This window comes from Podarcis cretensis (genome assembly GCF_951804945.1).
Source record: "Podarcis cretensis genome assembly, chromosome: 8".
Taxonomy (NCBI): Eukaryota; Metazoa; Chordata; class Lepidosauria; order Squamata; family Lacertidae; genus Podarcis; species Podarcis cretensis.
The window spans coordinates 41,209,076-41,228,397 of NC_137177.1; the positions used below are offsets into that span (position 1 = coordinate 41,209,076).

At 44.3% G+C, this 19,322-nt stretch overlaps 1 protein-coding gene across 2 annotated transcripts in view; it reads left to right on the plus strand.

Moving 5' to 3' along the window:
- BBS2 (Bardet-Biedl syndrome 2) overlaps positions 1-19,322 on the plus strand; it is a 27,759-nt gene continuing 8,437 nt past the window's right edge. Inside the window, exons 1-11 of one of the 2 annotated variants that reach the window (XM_079988279.1) lie at positions 1-239; positions 2,012-2,239; positions 3,271-3,396; positions 4,696-4,758; positions 7,307-7,384; positions 8,749-8,853; positions 9,519-9,605; positions 10,300-10,435; positions 11,247-11,386; positions 17,214-17,361; positions 18,784-18,955. In XM_079988279.1, coding sequence (XP_079844405.1) covers positions 123-239; positions 2,012-2,239; positions 3,271-3,396; positions 4,696-4,758; positions 7,307-7,384; positions 8,749-8,853; positions 9,519-9,605; positions 10,300-10,435; positions 11,247-11,386; positions 17,214-17,361; positions 18,784-18,955 — 1,400 coding nt within the window. In that variant the 5' untranslated portion in view covers positions 1-122. Of the gene's footprint in view, positions 240-548; positions 774-2,011; positions 2,240-3,270; positions 3,397-4,695; positions 4,759-7,306; positions 7,385-8,748; positions 8,854-9,518; positions 9,606-10,299; positions 10,436-11,246; positions 11,387-17,213; positions 17,362-18,783; positions 18,956-19,322 lie in introns of those variants that run through there. The other variant, XM_079988278.1, reaches the window with a different exon arrangement.

Below are 19,322 nucleotides of genomic sequence, written 5' to 3' on the forward strand. Positions count from 1 at the left end.
CAACATGGCCGCCACGTCGACGTCGTGACGCTACGGCCAAGCGCGACCGGGCCTGTCAGCGGCGGCGTTAGCTGCGGTCCCTCTTCTTGTCTGGGTCGGCTCGGCCTACCTTCGTGGCCGCCATGCTGGTGCCCGTCTTCACGCTCAAGCTGAACCACAAGATCCTGCCGCGCATGGTGGCGGTGGGCAAGTACGACGGCACCCACCCGTGTCTGACGGCGGCCACCCAGGCCGGCAAGGTAACGCGAGGACCGGCGCCCCCCGCCTGGTGGGTGGTGCGGGCTGCGGGGCTTAACTTCCCCGGCCGAGACTCCTCTCTTTCGGATGTCCCTTTTCCTTTGGAAAGCCTGTGAAGTGGGCGCATATTCTGCAAAAACGCCCACCTCCCCCCGCCCCGCCGCTGTTTCACAGAAGAAAATGCAAAGCGTGCACTTGATATATGTGTATCCCGTGTGTGCAGTTTCGAGGAATGCAAGGCAGAATGCAATTCCTCCCTTCCATTTTCCTCCTGCAACAACCCTGTTAGGTGGCCGTGGGCAGGACTTGGGCCAGAGGCAGAAGTCATGAGCCTCACGCAGCAGGATGAGCAAGAGAGTCCCAAATGCAGCAGGGCTGGCTTATCCCTTTTCAAGTGTGGGGGTAGCTTTAAGGTCATGGAATTTAGAGTCCCTGGGCTTCCAGGCAAGTGTTTATTAAGGGATCGGTGCTCCTTAAGCATACCTTTCTATATTTATTTTATAGTGTCCACAAAGGAACGTGGGACGCAGTCTTATGTGAGTCAGACCTTTTGTGTCCATCTAACTCAGTCTTGTATCTGCTCAGTGGCAGTCACTCTCAGTTTCGGGCAGAAGTGTTCCTTTTCCCTACCTATAGATGCCTGGGGTTGAATCTGGGCTTTTTTGTATGCACGTCAGATAGATGCTTTACCACTGAATTATGTTCCTTCCCAAAACATCCTTGTCATTCCCCCTCCCCCGCAATCCTCAAATTATTTTGGGTTTATCCTTTCTGAACAAAATCCAGTAAGGAAAAAAGACCTGTTGCCAGCATCCCATTTGTAATTCTCAACAACCTGTTGTATGCTATTACACCCCTGTTCTGGAAGTGCTGTGAAATCACTAACAGTAGTCTTTGCCAGTGATCAGCATGCCAAGTGAGAGAATTGAAACTGCTTCTCCCCAGTCTTAGACCAGCACTGTATAACCACTACTCTACAGTGCCTTGACATCATCCCACAGATCACTTAGGAATGCCATCTCTTTTAACTGCTACACGTTGTCAAGGTCTCCCTGGTGCTGCTGTTTTTATTTACTTGGCAATCACCTGTGTGGCCCTGATTTAAAAACCAACGAGATCTTATGTTGTTTAGGTTAAAGATGCATCCCCAAAGCATAATTGCCAAGCACTTCAAAATGCACCTTAGCAGCTGTAATTTGCCAAATGTGTTAAGGATATGTACTATTGTGCCTTGGTGTTCATGTACATTCATTTACAGAGATTTATGCTAGAGGCTGTGATCTTTCAGATATTGCTGAACTACAGCTTCCGTCCCAAACCACTGACCACTCTGCTTGAGACTGATGGAGTCTTAACAGCATCTGGAGGACCACGTGTTCCCTATCCCTGCCCCAGAGATGCTAGGAAGGGAGTTCAGTTTTGAAGAAGGAACTTTCTATTGGGGTTATTTCTGTCCCCAATGAAGTGACTCTATAAGGTGTGGGTACCTCTGAGCACATTTAGAGTGCCTTATTTTTGCCATTAACTAATGATGTCTGTAAGCTGTTTCCAGGTATGTCTCTGAATGCCACTTGCTGGGGAATAACAGCTGGAGAGGGCTATTGGCTCATTTCCGTGCACGTGGGCTTCCCATCAGTGTATCTGCTTGGCATTTGTGGAAAACAGAATGTTGGACTAGACAGGCCTTTGGTCTGATCCAGAGGGGCTCTTCTTGCATCATGAAAAAACAACACCATTGTTTACTGTTTTCAAATTTCTGTCTCCCCACCCCCAGGTTTTTATTCACAATCCTCATGCACGTGGCCAGCGTATTGGTGCAAACCGTTTAGTGCCCAGTGCCCAGGATGCTGATATTTCTCTTCTGAACATTAATGAGGCAGTCAGCTGTTTAACTGCAGGACAGCTGAACCCCGACCTTGGCTGCGATTCCCTTCTCATTGGCACACGGACCAGTTTGTTGGCATATGATGTGCACAACAATGCTGACTTGTTTTATGCAGGGGTAAGTTAATTCCTCTTGTTTGTCCTTTTCCCCCCTGCCCTCCCGCCCTCAGTGTTTAAGCAGTTTGAATACTTGAATTTATTCATAGAATGCAGTGGGACTGGACCAGTGTTTTTCAAACTTAATCAGTCTTTGGGCTACACTTTGCACATTGACTTGTATGCTGAGAAACTCCAACTTGTTGCACAGACTGTGGAGACATTGTTTAAGGCAGGAGTAAGGAATTTCAGTCCCAGGGGCGAGTTGTAACCCTCCAGCCCTTAAGACTCTCTCAAAGTCACACTCTTAACTAGTCCTGAGCTGCGCCTTTAAGTATTTTTGGCTGGAATGTGTTATTGAACCTTTACAATGCCTCTTGCTTGCCTGGATGGAGGAAGGTGTGTGTAGAAGCCTCTTGTGTGGCTGGGATGTTCCCACAACACAAAGGTAAGAGTTGTACCTCTTCTGCCTGCTTCTTGCCTTTTGCTCTGCCCACCACTAGTACGTGGTCCCCAGAAATGTTCCCCTACCATTGATCTAAGGCATACATTCAAAGAAAACACTAGTCTGGCCTTTTGGGCCTCACTGCTGCTCTGTGTGAACTGAGCGCACACCCAACACATCCAGTACACTCCCTGTAGTTAGTTGTACATTGAAAAATAATATTAGTCGCTATGGGCATAAGGTTTTCAGGGAAGAATGTCCACTATTACTGATTGTCTGTCTTAGGAACCCTCTAAAAACTTCAAAGGGATCCTAGGAATCCTCTGAAACACAGTTTAATTGGGATTGCTGTGCTGTCGCTCTGGAGTCAGAGAGTTTAAACCCAAGAACATGGGCATGACATGGTCACTCACAGTCACTCTTAAGGCTGCGGTACCTAAAGATTCCCTTTTTACCATGTATCATTTAATATAACATAGATTTTACTCTTTTCTTTTGATACCTGAAATTGCCTTGTTCTGAACATTCTCGTTTACATAATATGCTTCTCTGTGCATTGTTTGCAGAGGGGGCAGAGTTACTATATTTCTATATTTTTTTCTTTGAAGGTACCTGATGGAGCAAACACGATAGTGCTTGGAACCTTAGGAGATATTTCTTCACCTCTTGCTATTATTGGTGGGAACTGTTCCTTGCAAGGCTTTAATCATGAAGGAAAAGACCTTTTCTGGACGGTAAGGGCAGTTTTATGTTTTTGGTATTGGACAATATTTATATTTCACTTAATGCAACACAGCATCCAGTGTGGCCAAACCAGTCACACTACCCTAAAACTGCCTCTGGTGGAACTGAAGGCCTCTCTGAGGCGGAGTGGCCTTAGCCCATCTCAGCCCAGTCAGTAAGAGAACCTGTGCACGGAGATGGCAGCTCCTTTCCATTAGCGGCTTCTTTTCCAGCCCATTGGGGCTTTTCACCAGCCTCTCCCCCCAAGTGGCCCACTCTCCCTTATTATGCATCTTAGCTACTTTCACCTGGCCAAGTAGAGCAGGAGTCAGCAAACTTTTTCAGCAGGGGACTGGTACACTGTCCCTCAGACCTGCGGCGGGCAGGGGCGGACTATATTCTGAAAAAAATAAATGAATGAATGAATTCCTATGCCCCACAAATAACCCAGAGATGCATTTTAAATAAAAGCACACATTCTACTCATGTAAAAACACGCTGATTCCTGGACCATCTGCGGGCTGGATTTAGAAGGCGATTGGGCCAGATCCGTCCCCCGGACCTTAGTTTGCCTACCCATGAAGTAGAGACACTGGCAGTCGGCTCTTTATACTCTTTCCACCCCCTCCCAAGAATAGCTACTGGAGACTACTGGAAACTTCACCATGCATCTTAGTGCTCATGAAAATTAGCTGGCTGAAATGTTGAAGAGGGGAACCTGCACATAGTCTCTGTGGCTGTTAATCTGTGTGTGTGTGTGTGTGTGAGAGAGAGAGAGAGAGAGAGAGGGGGGGGGGAAAAAAGGGGTTTGTGGAGATTAAATACCTCTTTTGTCTGTATCTTGGAGTGTGTAGCTGTGTATAATAAGGGGAAGCTCTGCCTATACCCCTTTTGGGGAGGAAGACTTTGCCTATACAATGGTACCTCGGGTTAAGAACTGAATTAATTCTGGAGGTCTGTTCTTAACCTGAAACTGTTCTTAACCTGAAGCACCACTTTAGTTAATGGGGCCTCCCACTGCTGCCGTGCCGCTGCTGTGCAATTTCTGTTCTCATCCTGAAACAAAGTTCTTAACCTGAGGTACTATTTCTGGGTTAGCAGAGTCTGTAACCTGAAGCATCTGTAACCTGAGGCATCTGTAACCTGAGGTACCACTGTACTTGTATTGGGCAGAGACACTGTTGCTGGATGTTCAACCCTTACTCAGTCCAAGATACTAGCTAGCAGCATTTAAAATGTTCTGTTAATACAAGAATTAGTGTGAGGCTAAATAAGTAGAGACACTGGCATTTTAATTTTTTTGATTATAGGTCACTGGTGACAATGTCCGCTCACTGGCACTGTGTGACTTTGATGGTGATGGAAAGAAAGAGGTTAGTGGTTTTTTTTGTGTGTGTTGCAGGAACTTGCTTATTTTCTTGAAGAAGCAGATTTTGCATCTATGGCCCTTGCTATATGTGACCTGCTGAGGCGCCCCTAGTGGTAATGTTTTGAACTGTGTGTCTCAACGGACTTCCGGGTCGGCGCCATCGCCGAATGGCGGACTCCCTCCGAGCTCCGGAGGGAGCCTGCTGGGTAGGGGTTGGGTCCTGCCGCGCCGGCGACGCGGGGACCCTCAAAAACCATGGGCGGTGATGCCCATGGACTTGGTGACTCGGCGGGCACCGTTTGCGCCCCCCGACCCGCGAAGGAGCCTTTTTAAAGGCTGCGGAGCGGGTGACGGGGTGTGTGTGTGTGGTGCTATGAGTCCACTGCTTCCCCTGCCTAGCGAAGCCGCATGCCGTTTGACGGAGAGCAACGACTTCTTCATTTGAAAATTTTGGATTAAAAAGAACAACCCGTGAGTAAATTTATCGGACTTAAAAGGAAAAAATTGATTAATGAATTCGGAGCGAGCGGGGGAGGTGCAAAAAGGAAGTCCGGCCCCCCCCCGTTGTAGATGTTTTAACGCAAGGATTTGACAACTAAGATCGAGAGAAGAACTTGTTTATTTGAAAAAAGTTAATTTCACGAAGGGAAATTACAAGTAATTGTGCTGGAGGAGAAGATTGGTTTGTGAGAACTAAAATGCAACCCCCCGGGAACCGGGAGCGATCCGTCATGAGAGACTGGTGAAGAGACACAGAAACTTTGACAGCTGTCAAAGTAGCTGTCAAAGCAGGAAAATTAAAGAGAACTTTGTTACGATGGCTTTGCTGGTTAGATTTGTTACAATTTGGACATAAATTATTGGAAATAAAGGCAACAAATTATTTGACTTTTGGGTCTGATCTGGAAAGAAATTAAGTTACCATATTTCCTCTAGAGGGAGTTCGGGACATTGCAACAGTGGCAGCAAGTGGAAAAATACTAGGAAATTGAGCAGGATTTGTTATCTCTTGGGAAAGCTGCAAAAACGAAGCATTATTTTGTCTACAGAGGTTTCTACACTAAAGGAGACAATGGATTTATCTATTGAAGAAAGGAAGGGACTTGACGTAAGTTTATGTTCCTGAATAAATAAAGCCTCTGTAGAGGAACCAGAAGTTTCTGAATTAGAAGGTTTTTGCAGCAGAACAGGAAAAGAAACCTGAGGAATAAGAGCTGGACTAAATTTGAAGTTGGAACATTTGGGACATCCAGACTTTAAAAGGATCAAGAAACAGAATTTGAGTTATACTCTTAAACATAGAGGTCTGGATGGAAGAAGAATGATCTTTTCTGAGAGTTTCTCCAAGATTGGACTTTCTGAAATTAAAAGCTACCAAAAAGACGGCAAAGTGGAACTGAGAGAGATTTAGACATGGACGTGGGTTCTCCGGGCTGGCAGTAGACAGATGGAAACCGGGAAAGGGGGGAGGGAGATCTGGAACCCAAAGGCTGTAAAACTATATATTTTTTCTTTTTTTTTCTTTTTTCATTTTCTCTTGTTTTATAAAAATAGGGGAATTCGTGGAAGGGAACTGGGGTCGATCTTAGGGAAGTATAAAAAATATAAAGAGAAATGGTTAAATAAGATAAATTAATTTTGAATAAATGGGCTAATTATAATTATAACAAGGCTTTAAAATTTGGGGTAAGAATTTGTGGAATTAATTTAATGAAAATGGAATACAAGAGGGGGAGGGGGGGGAAGTCCTGGAAAGATGTCAATGAAATTAAGTGTAAACTGTATCCTTTTCTTTTTTCTTTCTTTCCTTTTTTAATCTGGAAACTTTAATAAATATTATTTAAAAAAAAAATGAACTGTGTGTCTCAACAACTTTCCCAGCCTATCCCCTTCCCAGGGCAGGAATGCAAGCAGACTTGCTGGAAGAGCCATGCGAGTGAGGGCAGAGCACCCCACTGATCTCTCCCTAGGCAAAGGGAGTGTATCCTTGTAATCTAAAGCCACATTTTTCATGCACTAAGTTATACTTATTCCTGTGCTGTGCAGTTTGGTAGTTAGAACTGACATTCCTGATCTGACATGTATTTTAATAATTGGTTGTAATACTTAAGGTTCAGGGTCAGTGAAGAATTCTGTCCAGAAATTGGTTCCCTAAATACCTTAAGTCTGGTCATGAGTTACTTTGCATTGCATTTTCATTCATGGATGTAATGAACCTCATGTTGAGCTGACCACTTCCAGAAGTTGCTGCAACCAAGATCAGGGATATATTTCAGAGCCTAAATGTTTTAAGAAGTTGCTGAAGCTATGATCTAGAAGATCCCAGCTCGCATATTACATTAGCCATGTGAGTAGACAGTCCTTTTGAGTAAAATAGAGTAAAAATGTGAGTAAAATGAGGTAGCACACACAGGCTCTTAAAGTTGCAGAGAAAGTGGGCTCAGATTTCTGGACTTGGGTTTCTAAGACTGGGTTGGTTTGCCAGGGAGACTGGTTCTTGTGGGCATGTGATACTATGTATTAAATGTTTGTTGTTCTTTTTTTTTGTTTAGCTGCTCGTTGGATCTGAGGATTTTGACATTAGGGTTTTTAAAGAAGATGAGATTGTGGCAGAAATGTCAGAGACTGAGGTAAAGGGAAATAGTAAATTGGGAAAAAAATGTGCCAAAGGATTTAATATGAATAGGAAGATAAGAGAAATATGTGAATGTGGTATTACAAGATGGCCACACAATTTTTGACTCTAGAACAGTTTCTTCAAACAGATGAGAAGTGTTTTAAGATTCTTATTTTATTTATTACTTCCATGGTAATCATTCCTGCCTCAACAGGCTCCTTTGATGCTACCTCCTTCAGGTAGTTGCTTTGCCTGAGGTCTTATTTGAGGAAAGTAATAAGGGATTTGGGGTGGAAATTCCCATCATTACTTCGATTGGTTCCCTCTCCCAATGCTGGTAACAAAGTGGGAAACTTGCCTGATCTGAGCAGGTATTACTTTGAGAGTTTAGTTATGTAGCTTTCATCCTAGGAAGACATTGCACTACAAAGTGGCTTGGTACAATCTTGTCCTTTTTGGGGGAATATTCATGGCTCTGTTCTTCTCACACCCCTTCCCCCAAGCAAGTCATTGCATCTCACTTGGTAATCAGGATGGAGTGAGGGGCTGGATTTGACCCAGGAACCACTGGCAGCTGATCCTTATACAATATGCCTTTTCTTTCAGAAGCAGCCCAACTGGGTTGGCCCTCACTGATTCTAATACAACTGCTTTTGGTCAATTTAAAATGGGGGTCGAAAAAAAGAACAAACTCAGCAGACTACAAAACGGGTGGTCTAGTTTCAAGAACTAGTTTCATCAGACTTATGGCAAGAGCAGTCTGTCTCTTCCCCAGCAGCCAACTAGACAGGGAGAAAGATGGAGGGAAGATTGAGAGAAAGGGAGGAGGAGGGGAGAGCAGGTGAGGAATGGAGTGTCCCTATCCACTTTTGGCTTGGGCCCTGCATACAGTTGGCATATGGCCTCCAACAGATTACATGGGGAGAAGCTGTTGTTCTGTGGTAGAGCAACTGCTTTCCAAATAGAAGGTCCCAGATTTTATTCCTGGCATCTCCAGGTAGTGATGGGAATGTCCCCTGTCTGAAATCCTGCAGAGCTTTTGTCAGTCTGTGTAGACAATGCTGAGCTAGGTGGACCCAGGGGTTTGACTCACTATATGTTCCTACCTCTGAGGGCCTGTGGCTCTTGACAGGAAAAGAAAAGGTTGCCCACCCCTGGCAGAATTAGCCTTAGCAGAATGCATTTTGAATGTACTGTTGGCATTTGTAAACTGAATCTTGCTGTGATAGGCTTGTTGAAACAGCATAGTTAATGAATGTGAATAGCGCCAATATCCTACAAATTTAGCTGAAGGGTATCAGGTTGATAGAAGTGGTTTGGCTTATCCAACTGTTTTGCTGTAGCAGGTGTTGCTAAACTGTTCCCTTCCTTTCCCAGACTGTTACTGCGCTAACCCCGATGTGCAGCAGTCATTTTGGCTATGCCCTCTCTAATGGAACAGTTGGCATTTATAATCGGACAGCCCGCTACTGGAGAATTAAAGTTAGTATGATCACACTGAAAACAAGAAGGGGTAAAGTCAGAAATGTGTGTGTGTGGGGGGGGGGGCATTTGGGGGCATCCAGTTGCAATGAATGAATGCTATTGAGGCCTGCTTGTCAGGTTCATCATGAAAATGTTATGTTGGATTATAACATTTTTATTACAATCAAGTGGTAAATAAATCTTGTGAAGTAACTAAACAAACCATCTAACTTATACACATTAATAGTTTAGCTTTGCATATCTATTAGTGTAACCATAGCAGTTCTGACTTACCCCACAGGGTTGCAGCAGGGATGAATGAAATGATGCATATGGAGCACTTGAACACTTGAGAAGTGCTGTATAATTTATCAGTACATTTGTATAGTCCTTTCTGAATGTTCAAGGCACTTCATATATGTTACCTCAGTCATCCATGCATCAACTCTGTGGGGCAGGATAATAGCACTCTGTCTGGTTGGTGGGGAGGAGAGCGCATGTGTGCTGCTTGCCTGGAGCTACCCAATGAGCTTGTGGTAGTTGGCAAAATGTGAACCTAGGATTTCTCTTGGTCTTGGCTGCTATGCTACAATAGCCTCTCCCCACCATTAGATGTGTGAAAAGCTTAAAATTAGTCCCAGGAACTTGGTTGACTTAATAGTTTTATTTTCCCCTCCCTCCAGTCTAAAAATCAGGCAATGAGTATACATGCATATGATATCAACTCTGACGGGGTGTGTGAGCTGATCACTGGCTGGTCCAGCGGGAAGGTGAGCTTATGCAACAGTTGTCATTTATGCAATTCTCCCTCCCTTTTACGAGTATGATACTTCTTTCCAGCTAGATGTCACCAGGCCTTATCCAGAGACCACTACAAGATACTGCTGGCATTGTTTGGAATTTTGCAGCTAGATAAATCATCTCCTGCAGTTAGAATATGTAGTAGACAAATCTTCATAGAATTTTTAAATGGATTTTTTTCTTTTGGCTGCTTCCCCCCTACCAAAAAAGTGACTATTTTTTGTTAAAGATTATGAAAAGGAAAGTTGTTGAAATACATATGCAGAAGGGCAAATGACCCTCAGGAGTGATTTTGATGTGAACTGATTGAAATTTTGTACACCTAGAAACCCTGTACACCTAGAAACACTGTAATATATGTAGTCTTGAACAGAAATTTCCCATTTAAAAAAAGCCTTTCCTCTATAACAATGTGAATTCGAGGTTTTGAAAAATACATTAAAATTTGGGATTCTCAGGCTCTTTGTTACAAGCAATGTTTTGTGGCAGTCATGCAGCCTTTATATTAAGAAGTTTAGGCTCCAGTCCTAAGCCTTATGAATATCTCCCTGGAAGTAAGCCTCATTTATACCTGGTAGGACTTACTTCTGGATAGAATTAACATGGTTAATTCACCCCCTCATTTTCTTTTAATGCTGACTTGGGGAATGCTTTGTGTTACAGGTTGATGCACGTAGTGACAGAACTGGAGAGGTCATCTTCAAGGATAATTTTGCTTCCTCAATTGCAGGAATTGTGCAGGGTGATTATCGAAAGGATGGCAATACAGAGTTAATCTGCTGTTCTGTTGATGGTGAAGGTAAGAGCATCAATCCCCTTTGCAGGTTTAAGGCTTTTTGTCCAATACGAGTTGAACTGTGTGATTGTTTGTATTAAGTTAGAAATGTTTTGTTGCTCCCAAAGCAACCAGATATGTTGTCTAGCCTGCCAAAACCGGCTTTCTAAGTCTTAGGGTATACAGAGGACTTGGGATGAAATTGGATAGAATTTACACTGGATCTTGGAGCATGCAGCTGTTTCATGCAAGCACTCATCTCTGTGTTTTCTGTGAGTCCTTGTGGAACATTGGTGCACATTTAGCACGCTGAGGAGAAAAAACCCCACAAGTTGGATGCACTTGCACTTAGCTCCCATTGAAATCAGTGGGACAGATTAACTCACCATTAACTTTCCTGTGGGACCTAAATTCAGCTAACAGTCTGGTTGTGTTTATGCAGGCAAACATTCTACATAAGATACTTGGGGCTACCACGCAGTTGTATGTTATTTACTTTGATTCTGCTCTTTAACTGGAGTCTCTCACTTTCTGCATGTGTGGGAGGGAGGCCTTGGACTAGGACTTGCCATACTGCAGAGTGATTGTGGCAGTGGGCAGGAAGTTAATGGGTTGGAAATGAAGTCTGCAGCCTGCTACCTTTTTGGAACAGGGGTTTGCTTTATGATGGTGTTCTTTGGAATGATACATTGACTTCCATGAAGTCTGTGCTTCAAAAGGAGTTGTTTTAGTTTTCCTTTTTTTCTAATGAGTTGTTCTTGTGTAGTGACAACTTTTCTCTGTCAAGAGCCCCTCTAGGTGGCCTGGCAAATATTTTTGCTTTGCTTTTGTGCAGTGCGAGGCTACCTGCCAGCTAGCCAAGAGATGAAGGGGAAACTGATGGACACCAGTGTGGACCAGGACCTGATTAGAGAGCTTAGTCAAAAGAAACAAAATCTCCTGCTTGAGTTAAGAAATTATGAAGAAAACACAAAGGTATTACTGAGTGAGTGGGAGGGTCTGATTCTGATCGCAGTTCAGAGTAAAACCTGACTATCCCTAGCACAAGCAGTTGGGTACAACTTAAAAGAGAACCGACTAATCATCTACTGTATTCCAACATTAGAGACGACCCTGCCTCTTACTTTATTTAGACGTTCTTCCCGTTTTGTTGAGAGGGACTGGAGAATGAGTGATAAAACATCTAGAACAACTGATTAAATTTAGCTGATCAGGGAGGTGAATTAAAACCTCACAAGTCCAGTGCTAAACTGGGGTTAATAAGCAGTTTAAACTTGACTTAGCATTTCAATGCAGAGTAAAACATGGTCATATGTTTGGACAGAAACAAACTACAAACCCTCATTTGCACATAACGTTAAACTAGTGCTGTCCTTTGTTGTCTCCCCACAAAGTGGAGCAGGGTGGGCACAATTTGAGCAGTACATGTTCTGGGTAACCTATTGTTTGTTTTTGACTGTGGCTTACCACTACATGTGAACAGGGTTGTTGTCAAATAATAGAATGTTAGCACTATTTTCTTAGAAAGCAAAAAGCAAAACAAAAAAACAACAAGAGAATTTGATGATTACATAAACAAAACCTGCCATATTCTAGATAATGACAGTTCTCAGCGGCTCCCATAAATATTACAGAGCATTATTACAGGTCACATGGAGGCCTTCCTCTCCACCTCAAATGCAGTGAACACTATGATAGTAGTCCTGCCTTCCACACACACTGGGTGACCTGTGTCCTTGTAATGGCTCTCATGTCCTTTTGCTTCATTCTTCCTCCTGAACTTTTCTGTGGTCATGTCTTTATTCAGAGATACTTCAGTTATAGTCAGGTCAGAAGAAGAAGTTGGTTTTTATGGCTTAATGGGGAGAGGAGATGACAGAAGAAGCTCTCTGCTGACAGTTGCAGAACAGGAGTGCTTTCTCCTAATGGAGAGTTGGGGGTGTGTGGAGAAAGAGAGGATATCACTGACTGCCTGGGTCTGGGCATTCTTGCTGTTGCTGTCCAGTGACCACATGATGCACCTCATGATGCACCAGGAAACAGGCAGCTGCTTTCACAAGGGTATTTGTGACTTCATGGGGTACAGTGGTACCTCAGGATGCGAACGGGATCCGTTCCGGAGCCCCATTCGCATCCCGAAGCGAACGTAACCTGTGTCCGTGCGTCTGCGCATGCATGGGTCACGTTTCGGCACTTCTGCGCATGCGCGTGATGTCATTTTGATGGTCTGCACATGCGTGTGCCGCGAAACCCAGAAGTAACGTGCTCCGTTACTTCTGGGTCGCCACGGAGTGCAACCCGAATTTGCCTAACCCGAAGTGTATTCTGTCAGAATTCAGGGCCGGTCAGAGGTATGTGCCTATCTCTCCAGGCACCGGCTGAATTCTTTCGACCTCCCTCCGGCGACTCCCGGTAGGAAAAACACACGAGGTCCGTTCCGGCGATTTTCCTCAGGCTGTGAGAAAAACACACCAACTGCTCCCCTCCTCCCTGCTCTCCAGCATATCCCCAGGGAGGGGAATCAGACACAGACAGAAATGTATCTACATGTTTTATTCCTGTCTTCAGCAGTCATATAGAGAAAACATGTCTGCTCTGTTCAACAAACAGAGAGAAACTTCAAACTCCACCCATGTACATCCTGTACAGGTCATATGACACACACTGAGCTCACATCCTGTGCTCAATAAGGAGAATGGACTGCCCCTTTGTTTCCATGGCAACAGTCACATACATCCTGTCTGGCTTTGCAGCCACAAGCAGCTGACTTGGCTGCTATAGCCTTTGCTTGCTGCTGCATTGCTGCTTTAGAATAACATACTCCCCCTAAAGCATCAATGCGTGCTGCGAGCAAAGCGTCATCCAGAGAAGAAAACAAACAGTTGTTATACTTATAACACTCCCCTGTTGTTTCAGTTCCACCCTTGGAACTACCCGCCACTGGTTTTACCAATGTACCTCTCTGGTTGTGTGACTTCCAAGGAATGAGTGCTTCTGCATTACCTTGGTTAGCAACTCTCTGTTGTGCCTTTGTCTCTGACTCAGACACAGCTTCAATTTGACCTTGGTCGTTTACAACAGCAACACATGCAATAGCTTGGTTGGCAAACTCTTTTGAATACCTCTTGGGTGGTACACCCTTCGTTGCTCTCTCAGACCTACGTAAGAGGTGCTGCTCTTCTCTGCTTTCTGGTTCAGCCTCTGAACTCTCTGGAGAACCAGTACTAAGCTTAATCAGTGGTTCATCCTCCTCTTCTGAGGGTCTAGTCATTACGTGAGATTTCCTCTCAATGACTGTGACAACTGAGCTGTCTGAGCTATCGCTGTCATCATCAGTACTACTGAACTCAATAAGATCAAACTCATCATCATCATCATCATCAGAATCATAATCATCTCCTGTGGGAAATGTGTGAACAATCACTCTCTCCTGTTCAGGAGCACTCTCTAGAAATTTTGTGAGAATCACCTGACCAGATTCAGACAAAATTACTCTGTAGAGACCCTTTTCATAACCCACAAAAATGCCTCTGGCATTCTTTACTCCACCCGGAGCTTCTGTCCTCACATGAGACCCAAAAACCTTGAAATGGGCAACAGAAGGTTTTCTGTGGAACAGTTTCTCAAAAGGAGAACTTCCCAACTCTTTTGAAAACTTTCTCAACCACGTATAACAAAATGACATCAGTGACTCAGCCCAGTACTCATGTGGTAGATGTGAACTAAGCAATTGCGCTTCCATTCCCTTTTGCAATTCTTTGTTCACCCTAACACAGACACATCTGTTCCAAGCTTCTTCGGAAGCTGCAATTTTGTGTCTTATCCCTTTCTTCTTCAGGAACCTCTGGAAATCCTGTAAGAGAAAAATTGGCTTCTCATCTGTGCAAAGACAATCTATGTCAGCATCATGCATATTTTTAACCTTGTCACAAAACTCTTTAAACCTTTCTAAGGCTTCTTTCGGTCTCTCCAAAAGATAAATCCAGACAAAACCTGTAAAAGAATCAACACATATTAGGTAATACTTTGCATTGCCTCTAGATGGTGCTAAAGGACCAATCACATCAGCATACACCCGCTGAAATGCCTTGTCAACCCTCGAGGTGACCTGCTTGGTGTTCTTCTTGGCTACACCTGCAAAAGAAATCATGTTAGAATCACAAGAATTACATTCCATGTAATCACTTTGTACAAAAGTCAACAAATACAGTCCATCTTTCTCTTTGGCAGAAAGATACAACTCTCCATCTTTGTAGATCTCGCAGTGTTGATCATCATAGGACAGTTTTAGTCCCTTCTTGGCAATCTGCGAAACGCTGAGCAGATTGTACTTCAACTCTGGAACCAAATAAACATTGTTTATAGTCAAGTTCAGACTTTTAAGATACACAGTCCCAATTCCGGTGGCTTCCAGCTCTTGACCGTTGGCTTGTTGTACAACGAAGCTTTGCTTCTTAAACGACGAAAACAAATCCCTGCGATGGGTCATGTGAACCGTCGCTCCCGTGTCTAAAACGAAGGAATTCCCCACTTGTGGTGTGGCTTTTAGGGACATCAAAGCCTTTGCAGGCTTCGCCTGTGACTTGGCATGACTTCTGCCTGACGCCTCAGACTTCGTGGAGCTTCCCTTGGCTCCTTTGTTCTGACGTGGCTTCCTGCAGTTCCGCTGAAGATGCCCAGTCTGCTCACAATTGTGGCATCGGACAACGTTCAAAGCTACGGCGTCTCCTCCAGTAGCTTCAGCAGTGGGGGTGTCTGAACTCCGTTCTTCCCTCCCCCTGTCCTTGACTTCCAGGGCGGCAAGTCTGTCATGTTCGTTCAGGACCACGGCAAAGACCCTGTCCGACGTTAGATCTTGCGCTGGGAGAGACCCCAGCTGACTGGCAACCGTTTTGTAAGTCCGATTCAGGCTGTTGATCACCATGAAGCAAAACACTTCCTCCTGCAGACGGAAATTACGTTCCACCATCTGCTGACGCAGAAATTTCATTTCTGTCAGGTGCGCTTGAACATCTCCATCAGGCGCAAGCCTCAGGTTAGTCAGCTTTTCAAAATACAGCAACGCTGAAGAACCTGCATCTCTCTGATGTGTCCTTCTCAGCGTGTCCCAAACATCTTTCGCGTGCTCTAAATCTTGTATATGAACAAGCTGAGAGTCTGACACGCACAGAATTATAGCAGTTCTGGCCTTCATATCCTGTGACTCCCAAACAGGCGTTGGTGCTGCAGGGATGGGGTTCTCAATCACCCTAAACAGTCTCTGATTCTGCAGCAAAGCCTTCATCTTAATAGACCAAGATGCATAATTGTCACTGGTCAAGAGGGGTGGAGAAGGCAGGCTTCCCTTCTTGACATCCATTTTGAGTCCTTGCATTGACTCTCAAACACAAGCCTCTAAAATCCAATAGCTGGCTTGTTTACACTCTGTGCACCTGGCAGCTCTAACACTGGCCGCTTGGAAAGTCCCTTTCCAACAGTTCCTTTGCAAGGGCCTAGACTAAACATGAGCTGTTTTTGCCTCTCCGGGCATAGCCCTTATCTTGAAACTGGCCTGCGTTGCTATGCAACCACATTCCTTTCCTTGGACAGGAAAAACCACAGGAATGTTTGGAATGCAGACTCTTCTCTCTCGGAGCTGTTTTTCCCAAACGTTGCTCCCATGAAGCAGAGAATTAATCCATCTGCATTCACACTCTTAAGCCCGAAAATCTCATACCTGGGCTCCGTAGCTTGGCTTTCAGCTTCTTCTGGTCAGCTTCTGGCTGCAGAGAATCAGCTTCCATCTCAGGCTTCCATGGAGAGGGATGAATACAGCAGCTTTGCTGCTCCTTGATGGCAGACTCCCATGGATCGTAGCAACCGTCAACTGCTACCAATGTCAGAATTCAGGGCCGGTCAGAGGTATGTGCCTATCTCTCCAGGCACCGGCTGAATTCTTTCGACCTCCCTCCGGCGACTCCCGGTAGGAAAAACACACGAGGTCCGTTCCGGCGATTTTCCTCAGGCTGTGAGAAAAACACACCAACTGCTCCCCTCCTCCCTGCTCTCCAGCATATCCCCAGGGAGGGGAATCAGACACAGACAGAAATGTATCTACATGTTTTATTCCTGTCTTCAGCAGTCATATAGAGAAAACATGTCTGCTCTGTTCAACAAACAGAGAGAAACTTCAAACTCCACCCATGTACATCCTGTACAGGTCATATGACACACACTGAGCTCACATCCTGTGCTCAATAAGGAGAATGGACTGCCCCTTTGTTTCCATGGCAACAGTCACATACATCCTGTCTGGCTTTGCAGCCACAAGCAGCTGACTTGGCTGCTATAGCCTTTGCTTGCTGCTGCATTGCTGCTTTAGAATAACATATTCATGGTATGACTGTATTTGTCTGCAGTCAGATAAACAGGTGGTCAATTGACCAGTATTCCAACACCAAAAAGAAATGTGGAATTTCTGGCCTTCTAAACAAGGGTTGTTGATGCAGAACAGCAGATCAGAAGCAGCAACTTTTGGTAGTATTGACTGGGTTTACATTTCCTGGGTTCACATTTCCTTTGGGGAACTTCAGAAGGCAGCTTTAATAACCATCCAACCCTGATGTCAGAGCTATATGCCTCAGTAAAAGAAATAGAAGCAAAGCTAAAATATTCTGTGAATAGTAATGAAAGCTGTTGCAATTCAATGCCTTTCCAGGACACGTAATCCAGTTTTGGATGTGTTTTGTTTAATCACTTCTGAAATTACACTCACAAATAATCCAGCTTTTGAAATGGTTGAATTTGGAATCATGTTTTACAGCAAGTGGAACTAAACACCCAAGTGAATGAGATGGATGGACAAAGGGGTGTGATTCCTGCAAACACCCAGCTCCAAACAGCACTCTCGGTCAATCTGGGCTCAGATAGTGAATCTGCTCACGTTGAATTATGTATTTCCACGTCCAATGGTGAGAAAGGCTTAGTCCAAAAGCTTATTTCCATAGGTTAACCTATGCTTTCTAGCTCTTGTTTCAGCTCTTTCCAGTCCTGAGGTGCATTTCCTTCTTTTTGGATCATTTCTCAGATTGGCATGCAGGAGGCCTCCATGATACATGGAAGAGCAGCTTTTCAGCCTTTAAGCTTTCTCAGCTATCCATGCATGGAATATACATATACAGTAGTGCCCCGCAAGACGAACGCCTCGCAAGACGGAAAACCCGCTAGACGAAAGGGTTTTCCGTTTTGGAGGCACTTCACAAAACGAATTTCCCTATGGGCTTGCTTCGCAAGACGAAAATGTCTTGCGAGTTCCTGCGGGGTTTTTTCCCTTCCCCCCCCCCTTTTCCTAAGCCCTAAGCCGCTTATCAGCTGATCCGCTAAAAGCCGCTAAACCGCTAATAGCGCTAATCCGCTAAGCTGTCAATGGGCTTGCTTCTCAAGATGAAAAAACCGCTATACGAAGAGCCTCACGGAACGGATTAATTTCGTCTTGCGAGGCACGACTGTATTTGGGCTACTTGGTCTGAAGAATGCTCACTATTTTAAGCTTTTAGCATCCTTTTGTGTTCAAAGATACAGGGTTCTGAAACATTATTACACTGAACTACTCTTTGGCAAGAAGCAAGATTGTTTGGGAGGCATCCCACATTGCAAAGATATATGGTTAGCACTAGGCAGCATAAGGGGCATACATGGCATAAAAGGCACAAGGCTTACAAGGCATAAGGCATATATGCCATAAGATAAAAGGCATAAATGGCATAAGGCATACGACATAAGGCTTGGAATAGCCCTGCTTTTTTCTTTTCTCTGCAAATGTTTGGACAGCAGCACTCTAAAAAGGCAGAAGGTGACCCTTTGGTTCCCTTTAATTGTTTCTGCCCTGTCCTAGAGAAGCTCGTCGGGCCTTGGGAGAGGAATGTTTAAAATCACTCAGCACTTTAAATAAATAGCTATTGCTGTTTTTCTGGTACTCACTGGAGAGTTTCAGTGAATCTTAGATGCTGTGAATCGCACCCTGAAGGGGAGTGTGTTCATATGGTGTCTGTTTTATGGAGGTTAATAATATCTGGGTCATACACACCCTCATCACCTAAGCACTAGTATATTTATTGCAAGCCCAAAGATTGGAAGGTATTGGAGAAAGAAGAGAAAATAATGGGTAATTATGAAGGATTCCAATAACAGTGGCTCCTATTGTACTTTTATAAGATTCCTTCATAGTTGTCAGTTACTATATTGCTTTCATTGTCTTTAACTATGCAGCAGAGTTTGGCACAATATGGTGCACCATTAAATCTACATTATAGTACCCTCCTCCCCCTTGCTTAATTTTGAAAGCCATGCCAAAGAAAAGCCACTAATTGGTCAGGTCTTTTCTCCCCTTTAAGACACAATCATCCGAGCGGTGCTGATTTTTGCTGAAGGAATATTTGAAGGTGAGAGTCATGTGATCCACCCTAGTCTTCAGAACCTCTCGAGCCGCATTAAAATTCCCCTCACCCCTCCCAAAGATGTTCCAGTGGAGCTGAACATCAAGGCCTTTGTCGGCTACAAGAATAGGTAAGGGTGATACTGGCAGGTAGATACAAAAGAGGCTTTTTCTAGCTGTGTGTGTGTTTGACACATTTGCTTGAGCTGCCTGTTCACTATCACTTTGATGGGGTGCATCTTCACTCATGCTCTCTGCTTGGGGAACAGTACAGTCTAAATCATGTGGGTTAATAGTCTTTGCTTAGTCCTTTGAGCCCACAAATACCAGCTTCAGCATTTTCAATTTATATGCATATTTTAATGGGGAAGGTTTTGAACAATTAATCAGTACAGAACTGGATTATGTATATTGGATCTGTTCATTCTTTTGGTGTTAAAGAAGTCAAAGCAACCTTTCCCCCTGCTGCAAAGTCATTCTCATGATCTTGTGGAATCT